Source organism: Cololabis saira, chromosome 7, assembly GCF_033807715.1.
Source record: "Cololabis saira isolate AMF1-May2022 chromosome 7, fColSai1.1, whole genome shotgun sequence".
NCBI classification, from domain to species: domain Eukaryota; kingdom Metazoa; phylum Chordata; class Actinopteri; order Beloniformes; family Belonidae; genus Cololabis; species Cololabis saira.
In genome coordinates this window covers 45,541,050-45,556,720 of record NC_084593.1, presented here as the reverse complement: position 1 = coordinate 45,556,720, position 15,671 = coordinate 45,541,050, and the positions used below count along the sequence as shown (strand labels likewise).

Below are 15,671 nucleotides of genomic sequence, written 5' to 3'. Positions count from 1 at the left end.
ATGGATTTCAGGCTGTGATCGGTGATCAGCAGATACTGGTTTTGGAGATCGGCCCTCAAAATCCTGATGGGTGCATCTCTAGTTATAATACAATAGGTGCAGCATCACTGGAATGAGCAGCTTCATGTTGAGAGGGAGCTGCAGGTGTGGACCAATTCAAACGCGTGTATTCTGTTACCTGCAGATCCTCAGACCTGCTTATTTGTGATCACATCAGTCAGTACGTACACATGCAGCGATTCAACATGGTTGCGGATCTGATCAGATAATGACATGCAGAAGATTGGATCAACTTATCTGATCACACATGCTGTTCTGAGATCAGACTGAATCAGATTAAATAAGCCACTGTAACCAGAGCATGGCTGACTCCGTGACGCTAGGTGGCGCTGTACCCATGGTAACCATGGTAACCATTTCAACAAAGAGCCACTTCCGGTTGACCTCCGCTTAACAACAAGGAAAGGAAAAAGTGCATTCTAACTGCTTTCCTATTAATAATCTGTCTAAAACAGCCTTTCTCAACCTTTTTTCAGTCATGACACCTTTCAAAAGTGAATAAAATCTCACGACACCCCAGAGTAAAATATAATTAAAAACCGCACTGCATCGCTCTGACTGTAGATGCATAAATCCTGTTTATTTTGTATCAATAACTTGAACACGTTAACTGCACCAGAGTAGAAGTCATCGTTCACTATTGTGCTTGGTTGCCACGCTGATGGACAGAAACTATGGTGACTTTTAAAAGAAAAGACTTTGCCTAAAGAGACTTTTCCAGCCGGCTTCACGCCGGCTGGAAAAGTGAAGCCTGATTTATGGTTCCGCGTTAAATCGACGCAGAGCTTACGCCGTAACGTACGCGGCGAAGCGCACCATACGTGCGCGTCGCCGCATAACCTACGGCGTAATCTCTGCGTTGGTTAACGCAGAACCATAAATCAGCCTTAAGGCTGCGAGCGGCGTGTGAGCGACGGATGACTGAGAGGGAGAAGAGTTTCTCCAGGAGTGAAGCAGCGGACTGGCACAGCTGATTTAGCGGAGCTCTTTAATGCAGAAACAGAGGATTAGGACTTCGATGGGTTTGATTAATGTAAAAACTGAAATAAAGTAGCCTACAATCAAACAAAGTTTTGCTCCCGCTGTATTTTTAAATAGCACGCTTGTGTGTGTGTGTGTTCTTGTGTGTGTGTGTTCTTGTGTGTGTGCCGTTTCAGTCGGTGCGCCGTGTGTGTTTTAAATACAGAAATGACACAAGACTGAGGCTATGCCTTTCCACACGGCGCCCGTATGGTCGCGAAAATACAGTATTTATATATGAAATGTCAGAATAGGAAATATTTTGACGACACGCCAGGGTGCTACTACTGAGCAGCGTTGCGTCGTCTCCTTTCACTTCCGGGTGAATCTCGAGCATGCGCAGACTGTAATATCCATGTCCCCGTTCACATGGCATTAACAAGGCGGTTGCGACTGGCTTGCGACTGGCTTATCTAGGTGCTGCAAGTAGGTTGATGAATCCAGTCTGATCAGATTGACTTGACTGACTTAAGGTGTTCACATGCAGTTTAAAAGTCAGTACGATGTGTGCAAATGATCTCCAACCAGCTTGAATCGCTGCATGTGCACGTACTGAGTGTTCTGCAGCATGCGAGAGTTGTACATGTGCAGGTTTAGTGTGTGTGTCTCACTGTTTGGACATCCAGGACGAGTGCTCGAAGGCCAGTTCAGCGCTGCCGATCTTCTTCTTGCACAGGTCGATGTGTTTCCTGAACTGAGCGATGGCGTCCAGAGGAGTGTTGTGCTGGAAACACAGGCGGCAGATCTGGGGAGGACACACACGGGGGAAACAAGGCCTTACAGGGCAGATCTGCACAAATCCAGCTGATTTAGTCGAACAGGATTCAGACCATCAGTGAGGTTTTAGCAATCATGCAAACTTCAGACAGATTAAAGGGGTCATATAATGAAAAACAGGTTTAACATATATAAAGTGGTCTCCCCTCAGCCTGCCAACTCAGAGAAGGAGGAAAGCAACTAAATTCTGCAGTGTCTGAACAGCCGCCCGGATGAGCCGTCCAGTGTGATGGGGATCTACGAGCCAATAAGATTCTGCTCCCGTTGTTACGTCACAACGAGAGCGATGCGTGAAACCACGCCCACAACTAAGGCCCCGTTTACACGTAGCAAAAACGGTGGTGTTTTCATGCGTTTTGGCCGTTCGTTTAAACGAAAATGAAGCTCAAAGTCTCCAAAAACCATAATTTCTGAAAACTCTGGCCAAAGTGGAGATTTGCAAAAACTCCGTCTTCACGTTTGCTTGTAAATGGAGAGAAACGGACATTTAGGCTTCAGAACGTCACATTATGCCACAGAAACGTCACCACACTGCAAAAACTCAAAATCTAAACAAGAATAATTGTCTTATTTCTAGTTAAAATGTTTCATTTTTAGTCAACAAAAATCTCATTACACTTAAAACAAGTTTACTTAACTTAACAAGTTATTTATCTGGTGATGACTCTTGCTTGTAATAAGAAGATAAATCTTGTTCCACTGGGAGATTTTTTCTACTAATTTCAAGTGAAAATTTACCGGTACTTGACACAGGTGAAAATTGTTAAATAAGTTATTTTCCTGATGATGAGTCTTGTTTTAAGTGTAATGAGATTTTTTGACTAAAAATTAGACATTTTAACTAGAAATAAGACAAATATTCCTGGTAAGATTTTGAGTTTTTGCAGTGTATTCTACAGAATGTCTATACATCTCCATATATGTATGGTAAATATACAGCAGGGGCCTCTCCAAACTGTTAACAATGTAAGATTACTTTAGGAACAAGATTGCACAGTCTTTGGGAATGTGAAGATTCAACGTTTCTGGTAAACTGTATGTGATGAGGTTGGTGTGATAATCAAACAACAATTACAGCCAAACCCACTATTATGTTTATGGGATGTTTCCCTGAATCACTAAGACGACATTAAAACTCTTACAGTTGTTGCTTATGTTGGGCTGAAAGGCTGTTCTGACTAAGAACCTCATCAACACATTTGTGGAAGTCGTTGATAGCGGACTATCTTTCTCTGGAAAGACTGAGATTTGGAATTAGTTTGTCAGAGGAGCCTTTTTACAGATACATCTGGCAAAGTGTTGGAACCTGGAAACTGCCTGAAATGCTGGATTCACTGAGGACATTGGGAATCATTACTGCGTATTAGGGCTGTTCGATTAATCGATTTTAAATCGTAATCGCGATTATGTAATTAGAACGATGTTAAAACGTGAAAATCGTAAAATCGATTTTTCACTTTTTTTTTTAACCTTGTCTGCACACATATTAATGATTGATACCATATTAATGATTGATGGAAATACCTCTCAATACCTGCGACAAGTGCCCCATTGGAGAGGCTCTTTAGTGTAGGAGGGGGCGTTGTAACCATGGTGATATACTAACATGCCACCGGGCATCCCTCAAGCCAGATGCGGTAGACCGGCTCGTGTTCCTTGCAAAAAACTTGCAAATGTGAATAGCAAATGTAATGACTGACATTACACACCTCTACCTCCTTCATGGGTTGCATTATTATTTAGCAGGCAAAGACCCAGTTTAGTTTCATTAGAAAATGTCTTGTTTTATTTAATTGGAAATATAACTTACTGTATGTTTGCAAGTGCTGATTTGCTGTTTTGTTTTTTCAGAGATAAAACTTTATATTTTATTATATTTTTTAAAACTTTTTTTCAACTTATTTTACAGAGTTTTGCACTTTATTCATTCATTTTTGGTTTAATAAGAGCAAAGTTTGCACTTAAAGCCCAATGGGGCAAATGTTCAATAAAAAAACTGCATATTTGAAATCATTTCTTTGCCTTTTGTCAATTCACAAAATAATCGTAATCGAAAATCGGATTTTGAGAGAAAAAAAAAATCGAGATTTTATTTTTGGGCAAAATCGACCAGCCCTACTGGATCTGCTACATATTTCAAATTATTTGTATATATATAAATTCAATGATAAAACTTCAAAAACGAGCCATACGTATCATCAATAAGGCTGATTACTACGCTCACACAGAGACACTTTTTCTAAATTCTCATGTTATTACATTTTTTGATTTTTTTCTTATAAAATCATGCAAATTATGTTCAGAGCAAAATCAAAAATGCTCCCTGACTCAATACAGAGGTTTTTTTCAATTCAGGAGACTCGTTATAATCTTAGAGGTGTCTGCAATTTTACTGAACAAAAAGCTAAAAAAGGTATGAAAAGGAGATGTGTCTCCATTACTGGAGTTAAATTCTGGAATGATGCCAACATACATTTAAAAACATGTCATTCTCTTTGGGTTTTTAAGAAAATGGTTTGTAAAGCTATTTTTGAAGCTTATAAGTGAAATTGACTATCTGTAAATGTTTCTTTGCTTTTCTGTTGTTTCTTTGCTTTTCTATTCTCTTTTTGCTTTTCTGGAAGTCGGTAGCCAAAAAAAGAAAGTTGATAACATAGGACAGGCTTTTATAAGCAGTTTGCTTCAGCCTATGCCTTTTCAGTCATTGTTCAACACATGATTATTGGTTTTGTGTGAAATGTTATCGCTGTGCCGAATGTTTTTTGGTGTTGTGTTGTTATTGTGTTGTCATGATTGAATAAACTTCATTCATTCATTCATTCATATACTGCACTGGACATGTATAATTTTAAAAATGTTAAAAAAAAAAAAAAAAAAAGGAATGCTGGTTGTAAATATTTCTAAGCGGCCTTCTCTTGCATCCATGTCCTGTAGTTTCTGCTTGTTGTGCAGCAGCCGCTCTATTCTGGTGGGATGAACCACCTGTGGGTGAACAGGAGCAGTAATTACCTTGTAGTTGATAAATCCAGCCATGGTTTTAATCTCCAACATGTTGGTCTCGTGGGCTCTGAGCTCGTGCACAAGGCTGTATGCAGTTCTGTAGTACCTGCAGACAAAACAGCAGAAAACAGCGGCTGAGATGGGCAGGAAACTCCTGCAGCTCCTGTCAACACTGCAACGCTCCATTTCTGACACTGACAGAAGCAGCAGGAGGAACACAGTAATACGAGTTCAGGAGTTGGACGATTGTCCATCTGCTTTTCAGAGATAATGGTTGTGATAATGGACCACGTTATGTTGGATTCACACTGAAAGCGTCAAAAATGGCCTGTGGAGGGTCGGGACGCCTGCATCACGCCAATGTCTGCCGACACCTGCAGTAGCGGCTTTCAATGAGTGTACGTTTGTGTGTACATGAAAGTAAAATGTGCATTGAGGCTTCTTGCTTTGGGAATCCCGGTCTGTGGTTAAGTTTAAGTATATTTTAGACAGGACAATGCATATTAATGAACACTACCGTAAGCAGTGTAAATACACCGGGTTTTAACAGAAATGCTAGTTTCCACCCTGAGTCCCCACAGAAAACATAAACGATTCAGTCAAACAATACAATCAAACAAGGGAACAAACATAAAACATACCTAGTAGCAAAATATATTTAGCAGCATTTAAAAGCAGTATGGATTGTATCTTAAAGTGACTTGGGTTTAAAGTGATTTGAGCAAAAAAATGCATATTACAATAATGAAATACCAGCGATGGTAATATTATAGTACTGAGAGTGTCCAGTTGTGTGACATACAGTACAAAGTGTGAGATTGGACGCTGCCTCGCCGGCGCCGCTGCTCATTTGCATTTGAAGTGGAGATTTTTCAACTTCAAATTGACGCTCTGGACGCCTGTGATTATTTCAATGTGAATCCAGGGTCAGCTAGAAACTCTAGGGGTTTTCCTGCAGTCCAGCCGGAGCAAAGAGCATTTCCAACCAGCGGGATCTGCGGCTCAGACTTACTTGAGAGCGTTCTGCGTGTCCTGCTTCAGCTCACTGAAGAAAGCGATTTTAAACTGGTGTCTGACGAACAGAAGCTGGAGAGAAAACAGGAGGGTGGCTGTCAAAATGACTTCTGAAAATTTAAAACATACAGTTAAAAACAAAACATAAAAAAAGAAAACGAAATAACACGATAAACCTACATTCAACTCTACCGTACATGTAAATCATTATTTTAAGTCAAAAAAACATACATGAAACATTCCAATATACAGTAAAACATCATCTGGCCATGAAAATATGATCAAAAATACACCTCACCCTGTCCAGTATGTATATGTATCTGTATAAGTGTGTGTGTATGGTATCCTATACATATGATATTCCAAGGTGTTTCTTCATTTGCTTTTTGAATATATATTTCTGTGTTAATTTAGTCATATAGTGGTAAAGAATTCCATGATTTCATTGATCTATATTCTACTGAATGCTTCAGAAAATTTGTGTTTGGCTTAAGCCTGATTTAAGGTTCTGCGTTAAACCAACGCAGAGCCTACGCCGTTGCCGTGACGCTGTCGTGAACCCTTCAGACTTCTCCGTCACTCCATTTATCCACGGTGCAGTACCCCCCCAGAGCACTAGGGGCTTGCGTTCTTTTCCAGAGAAAAGAAAAGGCGATTCCTGCTTGAAAACCCTCCAATGTGGCTGAATTACAACAATTTTATTGTTATCGTCGTCTCTAGTTGATTCTTTGTTTAGCTTCCGGCTTTTCCGGTCACGGTGAACAATGACGACCGAGAGAGAACCGGAACCGGAAATGTGTTGCTACAAAGCGAACCAATCACAGCCTTCTCGGTCTGCGTCGCCTCCACGTGTAGTTACAATTTTTGGGAGGTGCAGGTCAGGCTATGGTGTAGACCAGTGATTCTTAACCATAGGGCCGCGGCCCACACTTGGGCCGCGAGCGCCATCTAGTGGGCCGCGAAAAAAATTCAGTTTTGTACGTGTGGGCCGCGGGGGCCGCGGGACTGCATAGCAACTCCCAACCAAATGAGGAGAAGAAGACCCTCAGCTAGCTGTACGTGTAATAGTAAGAGAAATGGTGTGTATTTATAGAGAAAATCCTTCATTTTGCACAGAGTAGGTTTAGATCCGCCAGGATCGGGGATCGATTACTTGGGTCTGCGCCCAGAGCGAGCGAGCGCGGCGTGATCATTTATCCTGACTCGTCCGCGCAGCCGGGGAGGTCGGTGCCGCTCGGGCGGTGGGCTCCATCGTTACTGCTGAAGGATTGTACATGTAGATGTGTCTGCTGGACTGGACTGTTGTTCGGGCTCGCAAAAGCATCGGAAAGTGACTCTGCTGCAGCGGCCAGAGAGCTGCGGGTTCTGCCCGGCCGTCTCAGCTGATCAGGCTCGGATGAAATCCGACACGCGCAGTCCTGACAACTTATTAATGTAAATAAAACTTAGTAAGTTACTTAGTAAGTAATTAGCTTGACTCTTACAGAGATGAGAAGCCTAACAGGTGGAAAGGGAAGTTCAACCCGGAATGGACAGATTCATCCTGTTCAGTCTTCCCACTGGGACAAAACCAGTGTCTCATACGTTCAGAGACCGTGGCGTTCAAAGTGCGAAAGTAAAACGCCACTGAAACAAAACACAAAGTTTTTCATCAAACATATCCTCAAGTCTGAAGTGAAGTCACAGAAAATAAGCTGACCATCTTAAACGTGTTTGGGTCCACATACAGCTGTGAAGCAGCTTTCTCCACAATGAACATAATTAAAACTAAATATGTTCCAGGTTCATCAATGAGCACCTTCACATGTGCATGAGAACCTGACACCATCCAGCCCAGATTTAAAGTCCTGGCAGGAGAAGTTAGAGCTCAGTTCTCTCACTGAACGACAGAAAGTGAGGGCATAAGATTAAGGGGAAGAAAGAAAAACTGCAAAACTTTTAAATTGCTAAGATGTGTTTATATTAATTTATTATAAAAATGTGTTGAGACAATTAACAAAGAAAAGGGGAAATTCAAACTGCTGGTAAAGAAATAAAATAAGATAGCATTTGAAAAATAAAATAAAATCTTATTTATTTATTTTATTTTTAAGAGAAAAAAATGTGTAATTGAAGTTACACATGTTAATGGGCAAATATGTACTTTTTTAATATAACAGTCAGATGCAGATCTTGATACAACTATGAGGCTACTTGAATATATATATATATATATATATATATATATATATATATATATTTATTATGATGTTCTGGACCTTCGCTGCTATACAGCGTTAATATTTAACGGGCCTCGGGCCACTCTGTACTGAAAAAATTGGGCCCCAAGGTCAGAAAGGTTAAGAACCCCTGGTGTAGACTATAGAGAGACTCCCGCGTAGCCGTGTACCCTACGGAGTAGGGGTGTAACGATACACTAATCTCACCATACACGATATTGAGGTCACGATAACGATACGATATTATAGCAGTATTTTTTTAACAACCTTGAATGAGGAACATATGACTGGAAAAAAAATGTCTTTTATTTGAAAGACACAAAATACAAAACAATGCTGTGTGTTTGTCCTATTGTTCCAGTTTGTAAAGCTTTATAACTGTTTAAGTTTTAAAAAGAAAGCCAGGCCAACCATTTTCCACAAACTGAACTAAAAGTAAATGTCAGGTTTGCATTATGATCTTCAGTTTCATACAAGTACAAATATTTACCCACAAACTGAATAGTTTCTCTCATGTATGATTTAACTTTTTTCTTTTCCAGAAATTTAACAACTAAAATTAAATAAATAAAAGTAAATAAATACATACAATTTTACATCATAAAACAGATTGATTCATGCTCACCTTATAAGTGTAAGAGGAGATTTATTTTTGTTAAGAAGGTTATTTCATTATTTTATAAATATATTCTTTATATTCTGATGTAAATCAGGGACTATAATGACACTAGTCAGTTTATCTGTAGTGATTAGTCTGTTTTAGATTGGGCGGAGTGATACGCCACAGTACGGCACTAGGTGCTGTGTTGATGTTCTAAAATCCTACACTGTTGAGGGACATTAAAGTACACTGGAACTCAGCAGAAGTTTCCCCGTGTTTATCCTACTCACCACCCCAAAAAGGTTTAATTTAATAAGGTAAGGCTTAACTTTACACCAGCCTTACATAAGTAAAAGTTCAGAGCTCAAAACCCTGCAAGAGTCCCGTGATCGGGACCAAAACGGTACTAGTTTCTTCTGAGCGGAGGAAGATTTTGGTCTGCGGGTCGAGGCGCGGTCGGCACAAATACACTGCACGTTACTATTCAACACAATAGATTAATATTAATAATCCAATATCGTGATACAGATTGTCACCTCCACGACACGTATCGTGACGTTTTTGTGTCACGATATTTCTTGGCACGATATATTGTTACACCCCTACTAAGGCGTAGGTTTAACGCAGAACCATAATTCAGCCTTTAGGAAGTGAAAAGCGGCCCTTTGTTGCCTGTCTAGTGGCGTATGGATATGTGTTTCAGTCACACTGCTCCACCTGTGCGTACCTGGTGCGTGGTCTTGTTGAGAAACTCTTTGTGTGATTTCACGCGGCGGATCTCCGTGTAGTAGTAGGTCTGAGCGTGTTCGTAGAAGGCGTTCTCCAACCTGTACAGACACATGAGCAGGACCAGAAACATTCAGACGACGTTCCCAGAATCCTCCCCTACGAGAGCAGCTCTGCTCCAGCGTCAGAGTCGACCTACCTGATGATGTAGCCCACCAAGTGGTCGGTGTGGGGCAGGACAAAGAGGCTCTTGCCGGACAGATCACACGCGCTGCACAGAGCTGACGCTCTCTCTGATGCAACCAGGTCCTCTCCTGCACACAAGGACCAGAGCTTACAGGAAACTCCCATCAGGAAACATGGACGTCTGACGCACTGGTCCGGCAGCAGCACTTACCTGGAGGTAGAGGGGTTTTCTTCTGGATCAGAACCACAGCCACCTTGGTGTTCCTCCCCTGGAGACTGGTCCTAAAGGTGAGACAACAACACTCAGACTAATGGAGAGAAAAAGCAACCAGGATGTTGTCCTTGTACTCAGGTGGACAGGGCTAAAGGAGCAGATCTTTTCTTTTATATCTATCGATATATTTTCAAACGCGATATGGTACGAGACAATATCGTTTATATCGATTTAAAAAAAAAAAAAAAAAAATTATTTTGATATAGCTTATTTTGTGACAAATTGACTTGAATGTTTTATTTGAGATTTGCACAAATGTTTTGTTATTTGCACAACTGTCAACCTCAGTGGAAAAGTCTGCCTGTTACTGTCTACATTGTATTAATTGCACAGTGTATTTTAATTTAATTGTTATGCAGGAAAGGGATATTTGTTTTATTTTATTCAAGAAGCATTTTTATTCTATATATGCAGGCAGTTTATTTTTATTTCATTTGTTTTATACATGTTGATATTGTGCAGACCTCTGTTAATAAAGGAACCTGTGTGACATTTGGCACGAGGCTTTGTATTAAAACTGACTGTTTTTTTAAGGGTTTGCCTCAGAAAAAAAATGAAGCTAACAGAGATGCTATGCTATAATGCTTTGGGGGAAACCCCAATTAAGGCACAGAAAAAATATCGAGATATATATCGAGTATCGCCATTCAGCTAGAAAATATCAAGATATGACTTTTGGTCCATATCGCCCAGTCCTAATATATATATATATATATATATATATGTTATTTCCGTGTAGATAAGAGTGAGTTTGATGCTCCTTAACCAGGTTGGTCCTGGATCAACATCAACCATCATGAAGCTGCAGTCTGTCTGCAGTGAACACTGACACACTGGGTCCCAGCGGATTTGGTCATGATTTTTAAACTGTGTTTTGTGATTAACAAGCACGGTTTTTAATTATTTTGCGTTGGATCGATGTAGCAAATAAAATCGTTGGGACCATCCAGCTCCTCAACCATCAGTTACTGTTTCACATGATCAGTTCAGGTAAAAATGGCAGCCAAATCAGCAAAAAATGTCAGTTTGCTGGATGAAATAATATGAATTCCTGATAAAATAAGTGTGTTAGTGACAGCTCTGCTCCTGTACGCATGTGAATGAGTGTACGTTTGTGTGAACATGAAAGTACAATCTGCATTGAGGCTTCTCGCTTCAGGAATCCCGGTCTGTGATTGGACGCTGCCTCGGCGTCGCCGCTGCTCATTTATATAAAGTTGAGATTTTTCAACTTCAAATCGACGCTCTCGATGCCTCCAACGCCTCCGTGGTCTCCGACGCCTCTCGCAGCAAGCTTTCATGAATGGCAACCGGACGCCTGTGGCTCTTTCAGTGTGAATCCAGGGTAAGAAGTAGCTGGACTTCTATGTCACAAAGACATGTAATCACCTCACACTGCAAAAACTCAAAATATTAAGAATATTTGTCTTATTTCTAGTTAAAATGTCTCATTTTTAGTCAAAAAGTCACTGGAAAAAACAACAATTTTCACCTGTTTCAAGTAGATTTTCACTTAAAATAAGTAAAAAAATCTGCCAGTGGAACAAGATTTTTTTGCTTGTAATAAGAAGATAAATCTTGTCCCACTGGCAGATTTTTCTACTTATTTCAAGTGAAAATTTACCTGAAACAGGTGAAAATTGTCCAACAACAAGTTATTTTTCAGGTAATGACTCTTGTTTTAAGTGTAATGAGATTTTTTTTTTTACTAAAAATTAGACATTTTAACTAGAAATAAGACAAACATTCCTGGTAAGATTTTGAGTTTTTGCAGTGCAGTACCAGCGGTGTGTACCGACACCACCACCAACGTTCACTGTACAGTGAATACGTTAAATACGTTAAATATAACCAGCGTCTAGCAACATGCATTCAGAACTAAGACAGTGGGATATAACGGGGGTTACGCTCTGTTCCATCTGAACATCTACACACCTCGTAGTAGAACAAAGCTGATGATCAGAATATGGCTGTGCATGTAAACACTGTTGCCAGGGTGGCCACCCGTCCCTTAAAATACAGAATCGTTACTTAATTGGGAATTAAACATTGCGTTCCGTATTGAACCAATACTTTATTGATGTCATAATATACAGGTGAAGGTCAGAACATTTGAATATATTGAAAAACTTCATTCGTAGTAAATTCAACTAAAGGTGAAACAAATATTATTTCCCACTACATACAAAGTGAGATATTTCAAGCTTTTATTTGTTATAATTTTGGTGATTATGGCTCACAGTTTATGAAAACCCCAAATAAAAAATCTAAAAAAATTTGAATGTTTTATGAAATCAATAAACAATTCAATCATCAAAATTGTAAGAAATAAAGGTTTAACATATCTTGCTTTGCATGTAAGACTGTGAGACTATGTAATATATTAGTTTCACCCTTCAGGTTGAATTATTGAAATAAATAGTAATAAATCGTTGTCTATCTGTGCAGTCATGCAAGTTCAATGCTATTAAAGCACTTTAAACTTTCAATCAAAGCATTTAGTTTTTTCATATAAAATAAATACATTTCTATGCAGTTTAGAAGTTTTGGGGATGTCCCTTTTTTTGGCGCCTGCGCTGCTGAAATCAGGGCGTCCCTTATTTCTATTTCTGAAAGGTGGCAACCCTAACTGTTGCTCTTCTCCAGCAGGAATCAATCTGCGTGCATCTTTGTAGTTTGGATCAAATGATGGTTTGTTCACGGCGGTGGTCACGTACCTGACGATCTCCACTTTAGTGGCACATTCAGACTGTTTCTCCTTCCACTGCGGGTCGTCCCAGTCCAGCTCGTAGAACAGAACCACCAGCGCAGGAACCAGGTTCAGGTGTTTGTTCATCCAGCCTGTTTTCAGGATGCCTTTAGGGATGTACCACTCGTAGGACGTTCGCTAAACACACAGGGGAAACTTCAGAAACACTCAACAAACACGGTTTCTTTTAGTCTGTTCAAACAAGCGTGGGACAGGAATTCTTTATGTACACAAACAACTCAACAAAGGGAGTCCAGTAAGGCTGGGGATCCATTCAAATGTCAAGAATCAATTCTATTTCAATTCTTAAGATTCCGAATCGATTATCACGCTTTGATTCCGATATTGATTTGGGTTAGTTTTATTAAAACTGTTTTTTCAGCTGTTGCATGAATTATATGACTGTAGTTCTGCAACATATTAATACTAGTATTATATTGAGATTCAACAGCAAGTATTGCAGCTAATGATGCTGTAAGGAGTCGGACCAATCAGCTCCCAGAATGCTGATAGAACTGCTTTCAGAAACATCGTGGGGCAGAATTACCAAACAGATCCAGGGAGGAAACAGAGACGGATGAAATCAGTTTTATTTTTTCCCCACATTTGACTATTTGGTTTTTAGCATTTTATGCAAATGTAACTCCAAGACGGTATGTCAAGCCAAGAAATATAGACAATTTATGCAATTATAACTGAAAACTTTAATGTTTTCATACCTTTAAACATATTTAAAAGCAAAAACATGGCACCAGTTATTCTTGTGTCCAACAAAACATTCCTTTTTTGGGCGTAAACAAAAAAATACCAAAAGTTGTAACGTAATGATGGAAAAAATAAATAAATAAATAAAAAAAAAAAAAACATAAATCAATCTTTAGACATATGAATCGATTTTTAGGAATTAATATGAGAATCTGAAAATCGATCTTTTCAACGCACTGCAAAAACTCAAAATCTTACCAAGATTATTTGTCTTATTTCTAGTTAAAATGTCTCATTTTTAGTCAAAAAATCTCATTACACTTAAAACCAGTCATTACCAGAAAAATAACTTTTTTCTCAAATCAAAAACTCAAATTTTCACCTGTTTCAAGTAGATTTTCACTTAAAATAAGTAGAAAAGTCTGCCAGTGGAACAAGATTTATCTTCTCATTACAAGCAAAAAAATCTTGTTCCACTGGCAGATTTTTCTACTTATAATGAGAAGATAAATCTTGTTCCGCTGGCAGATTTTTCTACTTATTTCAAGTGAAAATGTACTTGAAACAGGTGAAAATTGTCAAATAACAAGTTATTTTTCTGGTAATTACTCTTGTTTTAAGTGTAATGAGATTTTTTGACTAAAAATGAGACATTTTAACTAGAAATAAGACAAATATTCTTGGTAAGATTTTTAGTTTTTGCAGAGCAGAAATCCTCCCCTCTGCTCCAGGTGGAGGAGCTGTCTGACAGAAGAGGGCTCACTCCTCACCTTGGTGCGACATTTGGGGTACTCGTGGTCTCCTGGAAGCACTTTGAAGGAGATGGGGACTCTGTCGGCGCGGCGGTTGGCACAGAAGGCGTCCCAGATGGCCCGGTGAACGGCGTTAAACACCACGTCCAGGCCCGTCAGGGCCACGAAGGCCATGGGCCGGCAGCACAGCTCTGGGGGGAGCTCCCACTGGGAGCCAGCCATCACCATGTTCAGCAGGACCGCCTAGGAGGAGCAGGGAGAAACATCCATTACATGGACCCGCGGACAAGAGGATTAACTAAAATGCTTCATTTCATTACAATGCTCATAGTTAGCAAGAGTTTAGGAGTTAAGCTGAGTTTTCAATATTCAAAATTAGAAATCTAATTTCTTACTGGAAATTGGTGGTTATAGTCTCGACACAAACAAGGTAAAAGATGGGAGCATGATCTTATGAATGTCAACCTGCAGGTTCATGAACGTTAACTTGCAGGTTTATGAGCGTTAACTTTCAGGTTTATGAACGATAACTTTCAGGTTTAGGAACGATAACTTTCAGGTTTATGAACGATAACTTTCAGGTTTATGAACGATAACTTTCAGGTTTATGAACGATAACTTTCAGGTTTATGAACGATAACTTTCAGGTTTATGAACGATAACTTTCAGGTTTATGAACGATAACTTTCAGGTTTATGAACGATAACTTTCAGGTTTATGAACGATAACTTTCAGGTTTAGGAACGTTAAAGTGCAGGTTTGTGAACGTTAACTTTCAGGTTTCTGCACATTAACGTGCAGGTCACGTGACCTGAGGTTTCTGAACCCTCAGGTCACGTGACCGGTACTTTAGCCGTCCCAGCTGCTAACAGACAGTGACAGTGACAGTTCAGTTGTTTACATCAGACACGACACTAAACGGCGTCGCTCCAGCGGGGTTATGACACATTTCTGCTCACAGGGAAACTGAGCCCGGGGAAAGCGGAACTGGGACAGTCTAACTGAGCTGACTAGAACCAGGACGTGGCCCCGGCTCCAGCTGGTTCCAGCTGCTCCAGCTCCCCAGTACAGTTACACACATGTTCATGTTCGGTGTTGTATGGGTCGGTGTTGGTACCTCAGGTGCATGACTCCAGGTGAGCTGCTGAAGGCAGGGCAGGTGAAGCCGCTAGCGGCTCCGCGGGGCTGGTAATAACGGCCTTTAAAGCCACGTGGTTCGTGATTCCCCGAGCTGGTTCTACTAACATCCACCTCTGGTCCTAACACCACCACACCAGCTGTATCACCGGGGGGAACTAGATCCTGCAGGCCAGCGGAGCTGCGGCTGCGGCGGCTAGTTCAGTTAGCTGCTTCCGGGAGGATGGACACGCCACATCCGGCTCGGCTTTTCAAAATAAAAGAGCGCACACGTCATGTTTTTTTTTTTTTTTTTATTATTGAACACAATAGACACTACATGGAGCCAGCTCCGGGTATTAAAGTATAATCCGTTAATCTGTTAAAACCAAAACACGAAAAAAATGGAAACAGCGCCCCCATTTTCATTTTTTCCTTTTAAAGGAGCCGTCTGTAAGAAATGTCCAAAACT

The 15,671-nt window shown here is 40.2% G+C and overlaps 1 protein-coding gene across 1 annotated transcript in view; it reads right to left on the bottom strand.

The window, feature by feature from the left end:
• The window catches only part of LOC133447307 (trafficking protein particle complex subunit 11-like), a 45,949-nt gene extending 30,518 nt beyond the window's left edge, over nt 1–15,431 (bottom strand). The window contains exons 1-9 of the mRNA XM_061725952.1: nt 15,201–15,431; nt 14,102–14,326; nt 12,595–12,764; nt 9,815–9,885; nt 9,617–9,731; nt 9,419–9,518; nt 5,870–5,943; nt 4,867–4,963; nt 1,692–1,825 (exon numbers count right to left, since the gene is read on the bottom strand). Of these exons, the coding sequence (XP_061581936.1) occupies nt 1,692–1,825; nt 4,867–4,963; nt 5,870–5,943; nt 9,419–9,518; nt 9,617–9,731; nt 9,815–9,885; nt 12,595–12,764; nt 14,102–14,311 (971 nt within the window). The 5' untranslated portion in view covers nt 14,312–14,326; nt 15,201–15,431. The remainder of the gene's footprint in view (nt 1–1,691; nt 1,826–4,866; nt 4,964–5,869; nt 5,944–9,418; nt 9,519–9,616; nt 9,732–9,814; nt 9,886–12,594; nt 12,765–14,101; nt 14,327–15,200) is intronic.
• Between the last annotated feature and the right edge of the window lie 240 nt (nt 15,432–15,671).